At 49.7% G+C, this 16882-nt stretch overlaps 2 protein-coding genes across 2 annotated transcripts in view; one reads left to right on the plus strand and one right to left on the minus strand.

Annotated features, from left to right (window-relative positions):
• HABP2 (hyaluronan binding protein 2) overlaps nucleotides 1–8572 on the plus strand; it is a 32013-nt gene extending 23441 nt beyond the window's left edge. Inside the window, exons 7-13 of the mRNA XM_011231832.3 lie at nucleotides 208–379; nucleotides 1564–1661; nucleotides 2517–2772; nucleotides 3794–3936; nucleotides 4708–4842; nucleotides 6353–6498; nucleotides 7196–8572. Of these exons, the coding sequence (XP_011230134.3) occupies nucleotides 208–379; nucleotides 1564–1661; nucleotides 2517–2772; nucleotides 3794–3936; nucleotides 4708–4842; nucleotides 6353–6498; nucleotides 7196–7360 (1115 nt within the window). The 3' untranslated portion in view covers nucleotides 7361–8572. The remainder of the gene's footprint in view (nucleotides 1–207; nucleotides 380–1563; nucleotides 1662–2516; nucleotides 2773–3793; nucleotides 3937–4707; nucleotides 4843–6352; nucleotides 6499–7195) is intronic.
• On the minus strand, nucleotides 7916–16882 carry LOC117802755 (nebulin-related-anchoring protein-like). The gene is made up of 7 exons (XM_034663293.1): nucleotides 16742–16882; nucleotides 15871–15969; nucleotides 14461–14565; nucleotides 11055–11162; nucleotides 9523–9834; nucleotides 8632–8763; nucleotides 7916–8053 (listed from the first exon to the last, which is right to left on the minus strand). Exons 1-7 carry the CDS (start codon nucleotides 16862–16864, stop codon nucleotides 7949–7951), a joined length of 984 nt encoding a protein of 327 aa, XP_034519184.1. The 5' UTR covers nucleotides 16865–16882; the 3' UTR covers nucleotides 7916–7948.

Here is a 16882-nt window from a genome sequence, read left to right on the forward strand (position 1 = left end):
ACCCACAACCACCATGTCTCATGTTTTTAAGCTGGGCTGAATGTGGAATATACAAGCCACTTCCTTTCTGGAATTCATGGTGGAATCTCGGGGTGAACAATATTCAGAACCGGGTCCTCTCCCCACTTGATTACACCTGCCAGGTCCTTTTCAGGAGCTGCATGCCAGTCCCTCTCAGTTCCTGTGTTCCTGCCTGCTCTCTCCAAGGTCCTGATGACTGCTACGTTGGTGATGGCTACTCTTACCGAGGGAAAGTGAGTAAGACAGTTGAGCAACACTCATGCCTTTACTGGAACTCCCACCTACTCTTGCAGGAGAATTACAACATGTTCATGGAAGATGCTGAGACCCACGGGCTTGGGGAGCATAATTTCTGCAGGTAAAACCTACCTTCTTCCCCATGAAGAAGAACCCCTGGGGTACTTCTTATTGTAAGGGTTTGTCTGTCCCTTTGCCCTGCTCCTAGTGTCCTTGGGCCAACTTAGAAATTGGGGGGTGGGCGGATCACTGAAACTCATAAGCTTTCTTTCTAGGAAGGTTTTCCTACACAGGATAGGCTAGGGTGTGCTGCTATAACAAATAGCCCCCAGATCCCAGTGGCTTGAATACCTCAGAGTTTAATTTTCATTGTGGTTGCATGTGTTGTGTGGGTTGGGAATGAGGGTAACTTAGCTCCACAAAGTGACTCAAATACCCAGGAAAGGCAAGGAGAGACTCAAAAATGGAGCATGAATTTTTTATCACCTAAACCTAGAAGGGACACATCATTTCTGCCCACATATTTCATTGGCCAGAAATAGTCATGCCATCCTGCTTAAGTTCAAGGGAGAGATATAGAGGATAAAATGTAATGTTTGGTGAACATTGCGATCTCTGCCACAAGGACGTTCAGGTTTTTCCATGTCAGGATAATGCCATTTCTATCCCCGGTGACGACTAGCTACCTTCATCTTCTGCTGCCTCCAGACTACACTGTTGGCTTTCTCCAGTGCTCTAACTAAGGCTGAGGACACATATCATCTGCATATAAGGGGCAGGAATTTTTTGTATGGCTTTAAAGTGGTTCCATTAAGCCAGAGGACTTCCCTTATGAAAAGCAAGTTACCTCCCACTTTCACTCACTTTGAGCTGTTCCCTTCATGGAAGGGTTTTCAGGGTGATGCCAATGGCAGACTTCCTTAGATAATAACCACACATGGAATTTGAAGGTCTGGGCAGAGGAGCCCTCCTCTCACCATGCGTCTGTGGATATTTCACTTTCCTGGCAAAGGAGAATCTTCAACAGGGATCTCATTTCTTTTCCTACAAACACTTTGATATGTCCCATGGATCCGGCACGAGTCTTGTTAACTATTTTCTGGTCATTGGGATTTTCCTCTGCAAGTTAAGGTTTTGCCAAAAACACTTACGTGCCAGGGTTTTTTAATCTGTTGGAGGAATGGAATGGAATGTGGCCCCTGGGGGAACACAGGGACTTGTTACTTTCTTATCCAAATGTCCTTTGATGAAGTTCAGGGGCTTCACCAAGCCTTGACCATGGGTTATTTCATATTTTCATTTTAGAAACCCAGATGGAGACAAAAAGCCCTGGTGTTTCATTAAAGCAAACAATGCAAAGGTGAAATGGGAGTACTGTGATATCTCAGCTTGCTCAGCCCTAGGTAAGACCATGGCTGTCCAGAAACCCCAGTAATGGTGAGGCTACAGGTCAATAGATAGATGGTCCTGTCACCCCATTTCTTCCACCCGTTTACCCAGCACACCTGCTTTTCCAATCGTCATCCCAGTAGAAACCCAAATGCCCAATCCTCTGCTCCCCTTTCAGGATGTCTAGCAAGCCTGGATACCTTTGTAAACTGAGGCCAGTGATCCAGCTATAAACTCATGTTTCCTTACTCCCAGTCAGTGCACTCAGCAAATACTTATGGATTGCTCACTATGTTCCAGGTACTATGTCAGGTCTTCAGTATACAGCGGTGATCAAACATTGGCTGAGACTTCATAGCTTCTCAGGGTGCAAACTGGACAGAATTCCAGCCTCACAATCTTCCTGGCAGGCTTCTCTGACCCACCTCTCTACCCGTGTCTCTACCCAGGATTACCTCCCTGGATAGTTTCAATTCTGTGCCTTTGCTCTCATGGTCAGCTCTGTCTAGAATACTCCACCCCAAGTCTGATTTTGTCCATATCCAACCAGTCTTTAAAAATCAACTCAAGTAACCCTTACTCCAGTGGTAGGTTTACATATTTACACACACATTTTTGTACAGATGTCAAAATAAGAACTAAAAAGCAACATCTTCATTGTTAATTCTATAGACTTGCTTCATGGGAATCCATGTGTTAATACGTATTAACTGTGCACCTACTATATGTCCACCTTGTATGCATCAGTGCAATCTCTTAACTCCGAAGCTTGCTAGGCTGCTGGACTCAGTGTCATACCTCTGACAGGTTCCTTCTGAGGCCCTGGAAGGAAAGTGAGTAGTGTGACTTTTCTTTCTTGTGTCCCACAGACATTGCTGACCCAGAAGGAAGCCCCACAGAACCTCTGACCAAGCTTCCAGGGTTTGACTCGTGTGGGAGGACTGAAATGACACAGAAGAAGGTCAAGAGGATCTATGGAGGCTTTAAGAGCACAGCGGGCAAGCACCCGTGGCAGGCATCCCTGCAGACCTCGTTGCCACTGACCGTCTCCATGCCCCAGGGCCACTACTGTGGGGGAGCGCTGATCCACCCCTGCTGGGTGCTTACTGCCGCCCACTGCACCAAGTAGGTGCCTACTGAAAGCAGAGGCCAGGGAGACTCAAGTCCCTGGGGAGTGTTCTCCCCTTCCCATCTGAGCAGCATTTTGGTGACTCTGGCAGGATCAGAGGGGCTGATCTAGGTCTAAGAGCAAAAGAGTGGCTCCTTAAAATGAGATAGAAAAGAGCTGCCATGTCTAGAATGTTTACCACGCGCATTGCATGAATTATGACAGGTAATCCTGAACACTATCTACTGGAAGACAAGCTGAGGAAGGACAGGGATTCTTAACCTTTATTAATTGTCATATACTCAATGCCTACTGCAGGTGAAAAAGTTGATTGTTATTCTCATTTCATAAACAAGGACCCTGGGTCTTGGGAAGGTTTAGCACTTTGTGTAAAGTCATGGGGAAAGTGAGAGGGTAAATGGGATATGAACCCAGACTGACCTGTTTCCTTAACCTCTCCAGTGTTGCCCTGAACAGAGAAAAATAGCATGCTCCTATCTGATGCCACTACCATGAACTCCTGGTGGTGTGTGTCTTCGGCCATGACACCTGTTTGGCCTAGAGAAGCCAGCACCTACTTAGGAGTCTGAATTACCACCATTTCCCCTGATTCCCCAAGTTCATGGTCAGGGCTGGTCCCATGCAGCCCAGGTTTTGGTGGCAGCCTTGAAGATCTTCCTATCCATCATCATTAAACAATTTCTTCTGGGATTCCTCAACCATGCAAACATTAGCCTCCACAAAGAATAGTTGTTCTAGAAGTTAATTGACTGCTCTTTAGCAAATACCAGGGGGAATGGGCGGTCTCTCAGGAAATGTGGGATACACATTACAGCTTGCATTTGGAGACCATGTTTCCTCACATTTTCTCATTTGGACCACACAGCAGAGCTCTGTGAGCAAGATGACAGTTATAGATGAGGATGCCAAGGCTGCAGAAGCTCAGTCATTAGTCCAAGGTCACCCAGCTCACTGGGACCAGAGCCAGGGCTTAGCGTCAGACTCTCAAATACCAGACCATCTTACCTTCCCTTGCAGCATAAAAACCAAACATCTGAAAGTCGTGTTAGGGGACCAGGACCTGAAGAAGACAGAATTCCATGAGCAGAGATTCGGGGTGGAGAAGATTTTCAAGTACAAACACTATAATGAAAGCGAAGAGATTCCCCACAATGATATTGGCAAGTGTCCTCTATGGTGGATCTCCCATGGGTCTTGTCCTGGGTAGATTTCATTATTGATGGAAAGCTGAGGTTTGGTTCTAGAAGGTGCTTTTATCTTCTTGGTCCCTCACAGACACTCTAAGGAAGAGAACTGATTCCAGAGCCTTTTAGTTTGAAAAGTCTGTGTTGATGGTATCGATAAATGGGGGGGAAGCTGTGCTAGCAAGGCTGTATTGTGGAAAGACCTCAGCCTTGACTCCCAGCTCCCTCCCTTACTAGCTGGCTTCACTTCTCCAAGCCTCAGCTCCTCTTCTATAAAATGGGTACACTGGTGTACAACGCTCCGCTTCCTGTGTGTTAAGTGACATGGTGTGCATGTGTCCCGTGTACATCTGGCATCTGGTAGGTGCTCGGATGTAGAGGCAAAGATGTTAAGCTGCTGGCTGCTCAGTGTGTACCCCAGTTCTCCATTCCTGGGACCTGTCACTCTCTCTCCTTCCTCAATATCTCTTTTTCTTTCCCTCTTGAAGCCTGTTCTTAAAAAATTAAAAAATGGATTAAAATGGATTAGAAATGATTTCAAACTCCACAATTATTTTTTTGGTATTACTCTCAGCCTGAAGTGTGCCTCCTCCCCAGGTGGAAGTTGAAAGAATGCAGTGTGGAGGAGCAAGGCATTTGTTTGATAGGCATTGGGAGTGGGGCCCTGCTATGTCTATCTCCTGACCAAGCTGAAGCTAATGACGGAAAGGATATCGTCCTTCATTTCCTCTTTCTCTCCCTACCTAGCTTTGCTCAAACTGAAGCCAGTGGATGGTCATTGCGCTCTCGAATCCAAATATGTGAAGACCGTATGTTTGCCCGATAGTGTTTTCCCCTCTGGAACTGAATGCCACATCTCTGGGTGGGGTGTGACAGAAACAGGTGAGTCTGGCCATGCACCCTCCTGAGACTCAGGTGAGTTGCACTAACCAGAGAAGAAAGGGGTCAAACTCCACATTGCTTCTGAACTTGAAATCAGTATTCCATTGAAGGTGTATTACCAAAAGGAAGAGACTGCCTCATGGCTAAAGCTCTAGATAAATCTTATCACCTCCAAGGAGCCTTCCCTGATCTTTGTATCTGTCCCTGTCTCCAATCTTGACTTCCATCAAGCATTGATCCCATACCCACGAGATAGCTCTCCTTCCCTAGGTAGACTGGAAAGAGAATAGGTTATAAAGATGGGTTTGGCATCAGACAAGACTTTGTTGGGTTCTTGGCTTTGTCGCTTGGACAGTTGAGTTTGAGTCCCTCCATAACCACACTTACCTCCTAGGTTTGCAATCATGATAACAGGAGCTGATAGAATTATATGGAGATATTCACTAAGTCAGCCCCGAGGGTAGGGTCTGAACTCATTCATTTGTCTCCCCTGGAGTGCTTTGCTCAGGGGTCTCCACATCATGGGCATTCTATAAATTTTCTTAAGCCAAGCTATTGATTTGTCTCTAGGATGTGCTCTAATCTAAAAAAGTAACCACAGGATTAATTTCCTCATGAGCCGACAAGATTATAATCTCTAACATACAAAATTCAGAGGCATATTTCAAGTTTTTCTCAAAGACTCAAAATACATCTCTCTTCCCAAATCTTGTCCTAATAATGGAAAGCAAGTAACACTTTAAATATACCTGTATTCGTGAAGAAAATGAAATGTAACATACAAATTTGTCAGAAAGCTTTTGGGAAAGAAGATTTTGGGTTAATCAGATCTAGGGTTAGCCAGAGACCAGTCTTCATAGCGATCCTCACTGTCGCACACATAAACTTTTCAATATCACTGTGCTGACCAGAGCAAATTGAGCAGAACAGAGGGTCCTCAGGGGAAGAAATCTGCGCTCTGGGAAGTAGGTAATCTAGAGGAGTGACCAGGGCACTGCATCCATCATTAGGAATCTACTGTGTGCCANTTCACTGTCGCACACATAAATTTTCAATATCACCGTGCTGACCAGAGCAAATTGAGCAGAACAGAGGGTCCTCAGGGGAAGAAATCTGTGCTCTGGGAAGTAGGTAATCTAGAGGAGTGACCAGGGCACTGCATCCATCATTAGGAATCTACTGTGTGCCAGCCCTCTGCTAGGAAATTTAAAAAATGGTTTAAAAACTATCCCTGCCCTTCTGACCTGATGGTCTAGTTGGGGAGACAGAAGAGGGAATAAATGATTCTGTTCCACTGTGCTATAAAAACAGCATGAAAGGTCTATAAAACCACAGTGAAGACTGGAGGCCAAGAGCCCCCATCCTTAAAAGATGAGGTTCCTCTGCCCATCTCCTGGAGAAACCTTCCTTTCTGAGTTCAGACCTGTGGCCATCTTATCAATGCTAGCTTCTGGTGAGGCAGGTGTCACCCGGGTCCCCACAGTGGTGACTTCTTTTCTCTACCCCACAGGAGAAGGATCCCGCCAGCTCCTGGATGCCAAGGTCAAGCTGATTGCCAACGCTTTGTGCAATTCCCACCAACTCTATGACCACATGATCGACGACAGCATGATTTGTGCAGGAAACCTTCAGAAACCTGGGAAAGACTCCTGCCAGGTCAGAGATTCCAAGTGGCACTTGGAGAGGAGACATGGGCAGGAGCTTATGCTTGGCAGAGGCCAGACTGGGAGCCCATGGCTGGGAGGCAGGTTCCGAGGCTCACCTGCCATAAAGCTAAGAAGGCACAGGCAGGCATACCTGTCCTGAGGCAAATTCGAATCCACACCCATCCAGGAAGGTCCAGCATAGTAACTGTTGTGGTCACTTTGTCTGCTTTGTCTAATTTAATTCTCGTGACACTGGTGAAGGGGATGTCATCATCATCATGTCACAGAAGCTTAGAGAAGTGATCTTGGCCTATAGCACCTGGCTGGTGAGTGGCAGAGCGGGAATTTCCTTCACTGTGTTTAAACTTGAAGATGGTGCTTCTGGCCATGGTCCTGGGCAGCATCACTGAAAATCCCAACAAGGAACTATCCAAAGGACCAGTGGTTAGAAGGAGAAAGATGATAGGCTCAGAGAATTCTCTGCCAAGCCCTCATGGACTCAGGCACATACGGTGGTATTCATTTCTCTCCCTTCAGAGCTTTGTGTCTTAGAAGGCTTCAGAAGAGCCCTGCCACCACTTTCCAGAGAAATCCACTGGGGCGATTTCACCCCATCGCCCCCTGGCATCTCCTCATGGAAGGTGGAGGGTGTCTCTGAATGTATTCTGATTCACAAAGCTGAACTCATGTCTCTTTTTCTCCCTTAGGGTGACTCTGGAGGCCCTCTGACCTGTGAGAAGGATGGCACCTACTACGTCTATGGGATAGTGAGCTGGGGCCTGGAATGTGGGAAGAAGCCAGGAGTCTATACCCAAGTTACCAAATTCCTGAATTGGATCAAAGCCACCATCCAAAAGGAGGGTGGCTTATAAGGTGTCTTCTGAACCTGAGAGCCCATTGTCCTGAGCACCCAGACAAGGCCAGGCCTCATGGGCAGCACCGGACACGCTGGGAGCCCCCAGGTGGCCACACAGCTGAGGGTCCATGCTCTGAGCAGAGACAACCGCCACCCAGCCTGGGGATCCCTGGACCAGCATGTCTACCGCTTTATCAGGCTGCTTCGTGGGTAGCCCAAGAAATGCCAGAATCAACCCAACAGATACTTTGTTGGCTTCCCTTCAAACGATGGTACCTTCCAGAAAATCACAGACCACAGTCACCTCAGACATTTGCAAATGTGGGATTTCAGAACGACCGGAGCCAGTGGGAGTCACCTTGACATCTTTATTCCTCACCCCAGACACCCAAGACACGCCACAGACCCAGCCACCCCCTTCCAGGTTCAGACGGGGGACCAAAAATACAACATTCTCCGTGGCTTTCTGAGAGTCATTGTTTTAGTAAAGGTTGCTCGGGGATGGGCTGATGCACGGTTTTTTCAGCTCGCTCAAACGGAAGCATGTCTCTGGTGGGCACATTTCCTCCGAGCCCCCTTCCCAAAAATCCTCGGTGAACGCTGCTCACAACGGCAGAACCTTCCTCCTGTTGACGTGCAGAATCTCCGTGGCATCTGGGTTCACGTCCCCCCTCTGATGATATGCGGGCTCCATAGCCTCTGGCCCCCCCTGCGGAAATCAAACATACCTCCCTGGGTCAGAATGAAGCTTCTGCCCAGCTCCCACAGGACAAGCAGCCTCAGATGCCCTGGGAGCATTTCAAATGCTCCCCCTCCCCTGCCCTTCCCCTCCTCCACCCTCCCCAAGAGAAAGGATCCTCGAGGCAAGAAGGAGAAAGAAGCAAAGCCAATCTCTCATTTAGATGTGGCGCCTTTCTTCTGAACAAAGTAGGGTTCAAAACCCAGACTGTTGCAGCCAGCGAGTCCCTGACCCTTTCTGTGGATGTAACGAGCAAGCAGTCAGCACAGCCTGGGCTGCCGTGGCCCGTGACTGAAGGAGCCCCGGTAGGCTTATCTCCGCACAACTAATGGCTGCGACTTCAGAGAAAACCCTGCAGGAAGTTTAACCCGGGTGTCATCAGCCTGGTCATCTCAGACCCATGAAATTAGGCGCCTTTCTCCAGCTGCATTTCACACTTCTTTAGAGTCAGCTGACCTTTGGCCAAAAATAAAGTTTGAAAAGAAACAATGAGTTTGCCTTTCCCCACAGCCTTGTTGGCTGGGATGGGTTTGCGGCTGGCTACTCACAGAAGCCCCCCGGAGAACCAGGCCCCCCGCCTTGGCCAGTTCCGCTGCCCGCCGAGCCATTTCCACTTTGTAGGAGCCGGGAGGTGTCCAGCCGATACCTCTGGTCAGGTTCAAGTCTGATTTGTACTTCACCTTAGGGGACGGAGGGAAGCAAGAGGAATAGGTCAGCAGGGTCTGGGGTGGTTTGGCCACACAGTGGCCTCTGTGGAATGGAGCATATGCCGTCGTCAATAAAGCCAAGACGAGGAGGGGCAAACTCCTCCTAAGCTCCCTGGCACAGAGGGCCCGATGCGCTGTGAGCTGGGCCAGCATGTCGCCGAGCTTTGTGTCTTTCCGCTCACGCAATGAGAGCGACACTGGGGGTGGAAGGTGGGGAGGATCGGTTCAAGTCTCAGCCCCGACCTCCACTCACTCTGTGGCCTTGGGAAAGCCATTTCCCTTCTCTGGGCTTCAGCTGCCTCCCAGGGAAAGCGCAAGGACCGAGTTAGGGAACTGCTAAGACCTCTTGGAAACAGCATGGCAGAACCATTGAGAGCTTGAGCTCCCACATCAAACCAAACAGGGTTCGTATCTGAGATCTGCCACTTATTTGCTGGGTGATCTTGAGTCAGTTCCCTAACCTCTCCAGGCCTGCGGTTCCTCATCTGAAAATGGGGCAGGGATGGGTTGCTGCGGGAGCTCCGTGGCGTGATGCTTGAGAAAGCATTTGGCACTGAGCCTGGCCGACGGTAAAGACTCAACAAATTACAATTATTATTCCTTCTGGCACTACAGTGTTAGGTCTCCCGGGCTCTATCTCAGCCCAGCTCCCCCCACCCCCAGAAGGTCATGTGGGATGTGGTGTGGTGGCCAAGGCAGCGGAGGAAGGCTCTCGGTCTGGGGGGAGCTCACATTGCTCTGCAGCTGGTGGGCCTTCTGTGCGTGCTTCAGGCCCAGCTGCTCCGGGTCGCAGGTGGGCTGGGGCAGGGGCTGCCTGTAGCACACGTCGCTGGCCAGCTGCTGGCTCCTCCTGGCCTGGAGGAAGCCGGGCTGGTCCGGGCGGCAGTGGAACAGGGACCGACTCTTGGCAAAGTCCTTCTTGTACTCATTGTCACTCTGGAGTTTGCCGACGCTGAGGAAATGCCTCATCCTTGGGTCGTCGTTGACGCTGCGGTAACCAACCTGCAGGCCCCGGTCCCGCAGGAAGGCCTCTTTATACCGGAACTGTAGGTCAGAGGAGCAGAGATGGGTCCTGGGGGCCTGCCTCCCCTCCCGGGCCAGCCCACGAGATTCTCAGCAGGAAGTTCCACGATGGGGTAAGAGCACGGCTTCAGATTCAGGTAGACCTGGGATCTAGATCTCCCTCTGCTACCTTCTAGCTGTGTGGCCTGGGGCCAGTTACTGAGTCTCTCTAAGCCTCTGTTTCCCCACCTGATAAAACGGGGGAACGAGCCTCCGCCCCACGGGACACAGAGAGGATTCAACGAGATGGGGGCTGAGCTCCATGTCTGGCACAGGTTCATGCCCACTGAGTGGCGGCCAAGGGTATTCATGCTGCTGCAATGAATAACCCAACAGGAAGAGAAATGTGCCCACTCTCTCAGCAGCCACTCTTCCTTTGATTCTCCCCAGCTTATAGGGGACCCTGTCCAGGTTCCTCAAACCATCTCTAGGGAAGGACCAGGTTCATTTTGTTTTGCTGTTTCAATTTCCAATCCATCAAAGTCCCATAGGTGCTTCTACTGCATCTGATTAGTATGTAGTGGTAACACCCAAACCAGCCCCTGCCTGCCTCCCGGCGAGTCCACCAGGCACAGGCTTGGTTGTCACAATGGCTAGTTGCTAAGAATGTCTCTGAATGCTTGTTCTTGATTTCTGGACTGACTGTGGGCAGACACAAGCTATTCATGTGTGATCCGTGATCTACCTTCCTCTTCCATAAAAATGGCTGCCATGGTTTGAACACCTGTTACTTGCATGACACTATAAACCATTTTGTTTTCAATCCTCCATCAATCCTAGGAGATGAAAATTAAATTCCTATTCTGGAGATGGAGAAATCTGCTTTCAGAGAATGTAAGCAGCTTGCCCAACACCAGACAGCCGAGTCCTAAGTGACTTGAGCCAGGATTTGAACTCAAAATCAATCCAGGGGAAAAGCTCAATCTCTTTCCACCCTGTCACCTTGCACTTCAGCTAGAAGTCCCTTTATTGTGCAACAACACACCAGTCACATGTTAGTTGACTTTTAGATACACATACGTCAACTTTTAAGAGTGTCCCCCCCAATCTGAAATTTCTGGCTAAGGTACTAGAAAATAAGGCCTATTTTTAATTTCATTTGAAATACTTGGTCAGTTTGGGTTCCTGGTGGTTTGCTTTTCAACAGAACTGTGAAAAGCAGTCAAACCTATCAGTGACAGGGGGAGAGCCTGAGGTCTTACGTCACTGGCGATCTCCCTGGATGCCCGGGCAGTCTGGAATGGGATGGCGTCCAGCCTGAAGTCATAGCTGCCAGCCCGGGTCTGTTCCCAAGAGTTTCTGTAGGCTTTCTAGATGGGGAAAAGAGAGAACTGAGTGAGCAGGGAGTGAGAACGCCACACCGGGCATTAGTTGTTAGTTCTGAGCAGAAATGAACGCATACCCTCTATCCTGCAGGTGTCCAAGGACAGAGCCATGACCCCACATCCATCCCAAGGACGTCCCCAAGCTCTGGGAGCGGTGGGGCTGGCCATGAGGGCTCAGATCTAAGCTCCTGACCCGAGCATCAGGCCCTTCTCTGGGGGGCCTGCAGTCTGCGGGTCTGGCTCATTTGCTACATCCTGTTGGTACCAGAGGTCCCCGCTCTACTCCTTCCTGTCTTTGCATTTACTTTCAGTGCCTTGGGTTTTCAGCTTCTAGATGCCGGAACTCGAAGTTCAAGAACTCTGCTTCTTCCTCATTCTGAAAGCCCTATTCCTTGGGTCCTGGCACCCATGTGTTTGTTAGCTCCAACGACTCCGCACGGGCCCCTCGGCTACTTCTGAAGCCATGTCACACCATCTCTATGAAGCGTGCCGCCTCCCATAGGCACCCGTGGTGCCCGCACGGAGGGAAGAGCCTCCACCTGAATGAAATGGATTGCCAAGAACCTGACCGAGTTCCTGACCCATGTATTTCAATCTTCCTCTTTCATTTTTTCCCTTTTGAAGTTGTTCTCGCACACCCTCCAGGAGTCTGTAATCACATCCTCTTGGTCCTCAGGTAGACCCACATACCCGAGACAGCATCAAAATCTCCCATGCCTTCATGTAGCTAATATTTTTTTTTTCAAGATAAGGGAATGGCTCCATGAAAGGAGCCATCTGGAGATGCCAGTGGAGGGCTGTCCTTTATTCAGCCACAGAGAAGGGAGACGGCAGGTGAGGCCCAGGAGCGGCAGGTGATGAAGTCACAGCCCCAGGCCGCGTCGGAGGCTCATTCATTCCAAGAGCCACGGCAGGTCAGGAGGCACCTGAAGAACCTTACTTTGGTCACTTGGAAATACAGGTCATGGCCGAGGCTCTGTTCTACAGGGGATTGAGGGGATTAAGCAAAGGAAGGATGGCAGATAAAAAGCAAAGTGCCTCGCCTCACCGCACAAGCGGTCCTGGAAGCAGAGCCGCCCCCGGAGCTGGAGCCTGGCCCGGGGGAGCTCCACATTGTTACTTCCTGCCATCCATCACCTTCACCTTCATCTTTGCCTCCAACTCCAACATCCAATACACCAACCATGAGCCAAATACCTGCTGTGTTCAGGGCCCTAGACATACAGAGCCAATAGTCATTGGAATAATCGCCTAATTGATGGGTCACAAACAGGGCCCCAAGTTTACTGGGTCACCACCAAGTTGAGCAGGCAGGACCGAGGGATCGGTAGAAGGGGAGAAACATTCAGATAATGACAGAGCAACCATCACCCTTAGCCTTATGCTCCCTGATACAGTGGCCCCACAAGTAGCAGTATATATAGCAAATAGAGTCCAAGTCCTTAGCATCCCCTGGGAAGGGGACAGCTGGTGCCTTCCCACAAAGGGCCTCCACACCGGATCTGGGCGAAGTAAGGATGCCAAACTTTCCTCAGCATCAAACTCTGACGTTGCCCCACTCTGGTGTCCAATGCACCCCAGCTTCCGAGCCTCTACAGCGGAGGGTCACCTAGCGAGCGTGGCCGAAATTGGGGTTCTCCCCAAGGCGCCAGCTCCCTTTCTCCTGCTCCTTCTCCCTGTATACTATTTGCTTGATTGTGATCACTTCCTCCCTGAGTTTTTTTTATTCTGTTGAGGTTTCTGCCTTGCCACTGGGAGCCTTTAGATTCCGTAGGCTCTTTGATTTGGAACCCTGGGCGTTCCTCTTCTTTATCACAGTGGGCGCAGTTTTGTCCTCATCCTCACACATTAGAGTCATTTGATTTTTAGTTATTTCGGCTGCCTTACACATCTCAATGGCTTTCTTTGCCCAGGAAGGTCACTTTCCCTCCACATCTTCCTCACGGAGCACTTGATCCAATTGTGTGCATTCTCCACGCCCCCGAAGAAGTGCTCTTTCAAAAGAGGTTCATGAGTTCTCCATATCCGCATGCCCCGGCGGCTAATTTCAGCTCCAGGACTCTGCAGACTGGCATCCCTCGTGAGCCGGAAGATGCTCTGTCACCAGCCCGGGGTAGCCGTCCTCCTTCAGCTGGGCCCCAAATGGACTGGAGGCTTTACCCCAGTTTTCAGGGCTCTGGGCCTCCAAGCATGCAGCCCATGGAGGCCCAGCCTTCCCCCATCCTCGAAGCACTAATACGATGGCTGTTTTGTCCCGGCTCTGCTGAGGGGGAGGTCCCGCTTCCCCCAGATGGAGGTCAGCCTACCAGAGCTGCTGTTCTAAAATTATCGCTCGCACATCCCTCAAAAGCCTCAAATGGTCATAATAACTCATATTTACAAAGCACCATCGCATTCACTGCGTGGGATCCCACAGGGCTTTACAAACGCAACAAACTAATACACACGCTAACTAGAAGGCGCCTCTCGCCGACCCCTGCAAGGCAGCCACCTCTGGGGTGCGCGGGAGCAGCTGTTGATCTGCACGGAGCCCCAGGATACAATGGTCAGGCCAGGGAGGGAAGAATGGCCGGACTCTGGGAGGCCCCGTGCGGCCCCAGGCCGACACACTCAGCCTGTGTGATTCTGATCTGACGGCGTCTTTTGATTCTGCCGCCTGGCTACCTGTTATCCCCGGATCACAGCTTTGCTGGCCGAGCGCAGCCTATTCTATGGCAACCGGGGGCCTCCAACCCCCGCTAACAACAAGCCTGGGTTTAGGAAACGGCATCTTGGTTATGCACGCAAAGGGCAGACATCTAAGGGAAACAGAAGTGTGGAGGCCACCGCCTCACACACAAAGGAGCCGCTTGTGTTTGTACCCGATGGACGACAATTGCGCGGTGAGAAAGTGCCACTGTGCCTCCAAAGTCACCCTGCTCTGAGGGCTGAGGAGACGCGTCCAGGAAAGAAACAGAGCAGGTGTCTATGCCTGCCAGGGCTGGGGGAGCACATGATTGCGGTCTTGGCCCTCACACCCAGAACCAGAATTTGCTAGCCAGAAGGAACCACAGGCATTGGTTGGCCCAGCTCCGTCCCATTTTCCAGTTGAGGAAACTGAGGCCCCACGAGGAAACGGGCTCAGAGTCACACATGGGGGCTGTCTCATTCTCGGTCCCTGCGTTCTTTCTGTCTCAAGTCCTCCTTCCTGGGACTTTTCTCCCCCCAACAAATAGAATCCAGTTTGGGTGTAGACGCAGTTGCAGGAGGAGGCACGTGCCCCATGAAGCATGACTTCACTTACGTCACTCAGATGCAGCGCGTTGAGGCGGGCTCTGGCGAAATCGGGGTGGTCGGGGATCAGGGTGTACCTGTGCAGGGATTCCGCATCCGCCGACCTGTACAGGCGCTGTGGGGAAGACAGGCTCACGGTAAATGCAGAACAGGCTCTGGCTGAGGTTACAGGTGAGAAGCAGGCTGCCCCTCCCCACCGGGTGCTGGTCGTGGGAGCAGAACCCAGCCCTGCACACAGAAAGCATCCCTCCAGAACCCACCGGCTGATGGAGAGGGCCCACGTGCCCAGAGCTACGTAGGGCCGGCTGGGGGTAAGGAGACCCTATTTAAAATATTTAACAAGATCTGCTCCAAATGGGCCCCAAACCAACATCCTGGTTGGCCACACCTGTGTGGTTTTACAAACAGTATAAGGTACGTGGCTCTTTTGAGAATCTTTGCAATTGAGCATTGTTCAAGGTTTCTACTAGTACCGAGATGTCTTAATGCCCTTATTGCTTGACATAAATAGTAATAATAAAAAGACACAACCACTAATAAGTCTTTTTTTAATCTTAAAATGCCTTAATATGTTTTCAGAAAATTAAAGTTTTCATAGTCTACCTGGGTCCCTGGAAGACACAATTTTAAAACTCAAGCTTTCCCTTAGTTGCTATTTTTAGAGCAGTGATCTAAGGGTTGCAAAGAAGTTTAGGAAGGGATTGAGTCTCATCTACTTTTAGTGAGGAAAATATAGTATTGAATATTCTGATCCTTTTCCAAATTGAATTTGGGCTTCGTGAACATAAACCTGTCAGTATATTTGGACTCCGTGTGACCAGGGGTCGGCTTTGTCACTGTGCGTGCAAAATCAAATCCTTTGACGAGTTCAGAGAAAAAATATTTAACTTCCTATACTTCGAAATAAATATAGGAGAGAAGAAATGAGGCTAAATCATACGGAGAGAGTAGAAGCAGAAAGAAGCTTTTAATATAGCTGTTCTTTTTTTTTCTAACTGGGTTATGTTCAGCTTTTAATTCCATCACCATCTATTAATAATTAAGACGTATCTCATCTAGTGCTGAGCAGATCATCAGTAATACACAGTATTATTGTTGCTATGATTACGAACCAAATCATAATAAGGGGCATGCATTGAGGACTTACTCCGTTCCCCATACTTGCTAAAAGCTTCACATTCATTTATTTATTTAATTCTCATTTAGTTCCCTTAATCTGATGAAATGGTGCTATCATTGCCCTCCTTTCAAATAAGGGAATGGAGGTTAGGAGAGAGCAGGTAACTGGCCCTAGATCCCCCAGGTAGTAGACAGAAGGTTTGCACTCCCAGCTATCCCAAGTCCGTGCTCGTAAGCACGGAGTACTGAGCAGTACTACCCACTCCTGGGCACCTAGGGTTGGTGATGAAAACATAGCCACCTCGTTGCAATGCATGTAGCTGTTCTTGGCATGAACCAGGTCCGGGGAGTCAACCACCGTGGTGAACTTGATACTATCTGGTCTCTTACGGTATTTGGTCTGTAAGAGAAAGATACGGATCCCACGAAACAGGTGAATATCATGCATTTTTCTGGATGCAGCTTCACCCCACCTACTCAGTAACAGATGTGCCAATGATGGTATCGGAAAACAAGTCTCTCTTCTTGGTGGGTAACTCACAGGGCTCCAAGCTGCCTCTGTGGACAAGCATTTACTCTCCGGCACAATTCCAAGGCATATCACAATAAAGGAATTCAGTAGAGGGAGGGGCTTAGCACCAACTGGGCCATCCTCGGACCCTGTCCAAATAAGTTCTGCTACTAAGAGATGGAAGAAGGCAGCGCCACCCTCAAGGGTATCCCTGGGCAAGAATCTCCAGGCCACCAATACAGTGGGGAGTTCGGTAAAGGTAACCATCCCTCTGCAGTGTGAAATGCCATCTGAAATCAGATAACCCCAGACACTGGACCCTCTGCATAAATTCTGTAGGTGGATGGCAAATTCTGTGCCCCCAAGAAAACAATGGGCCAGCTTAGCTCATAACGACCTGATGTACGTACTGAGAACCTTCTAGTGCGTCATCTGTCCCTCATTGCCCAGTATGGAACATGCCTTTGACGCCCCAGCAAGTGAACTCATCTGGAGGGAAGTCTTGTTCTGTCTTGCGATTTGGTTGCAAAAGGCCAGGAAAAACACTGGAGGGTCCAGTGGCCATGAGGCCCCTTTAGGGTTTCTACCCCATAAGCCGGTTCCCTCTTCAGGAGGAAATAAATGCCAGGTTGCATTTATGACAGAGTTGGGGGTGTGGTACCTCGCTGATGAGTTCGCCGGCCTTCTTTGCACTCTCCAACTGTGGGGAACTCAGCGTCAGCCATCCTGTCCCCTTCATGCCCATCAGGTCTGACTTGTAGTGAAACTGCGGGAAGAAGATCATTGGTTTTTACCAAAAGAG

This window comes from Ailuropoda melanoleuca, chromosome 6 (genome assembly GCF_002007445.2).
Source record: "Ailuropoda melanoleuca isolate Jingjing chromosome 6, ASM200744v2, whole genome shotgun sequence".
Lineage (NCBI taxonomy): Eukaryota > Metazoa > Chordata > Mammalia > Carnivora > Ursidae > Ailuropoda > Ailuropoda melanoleuca.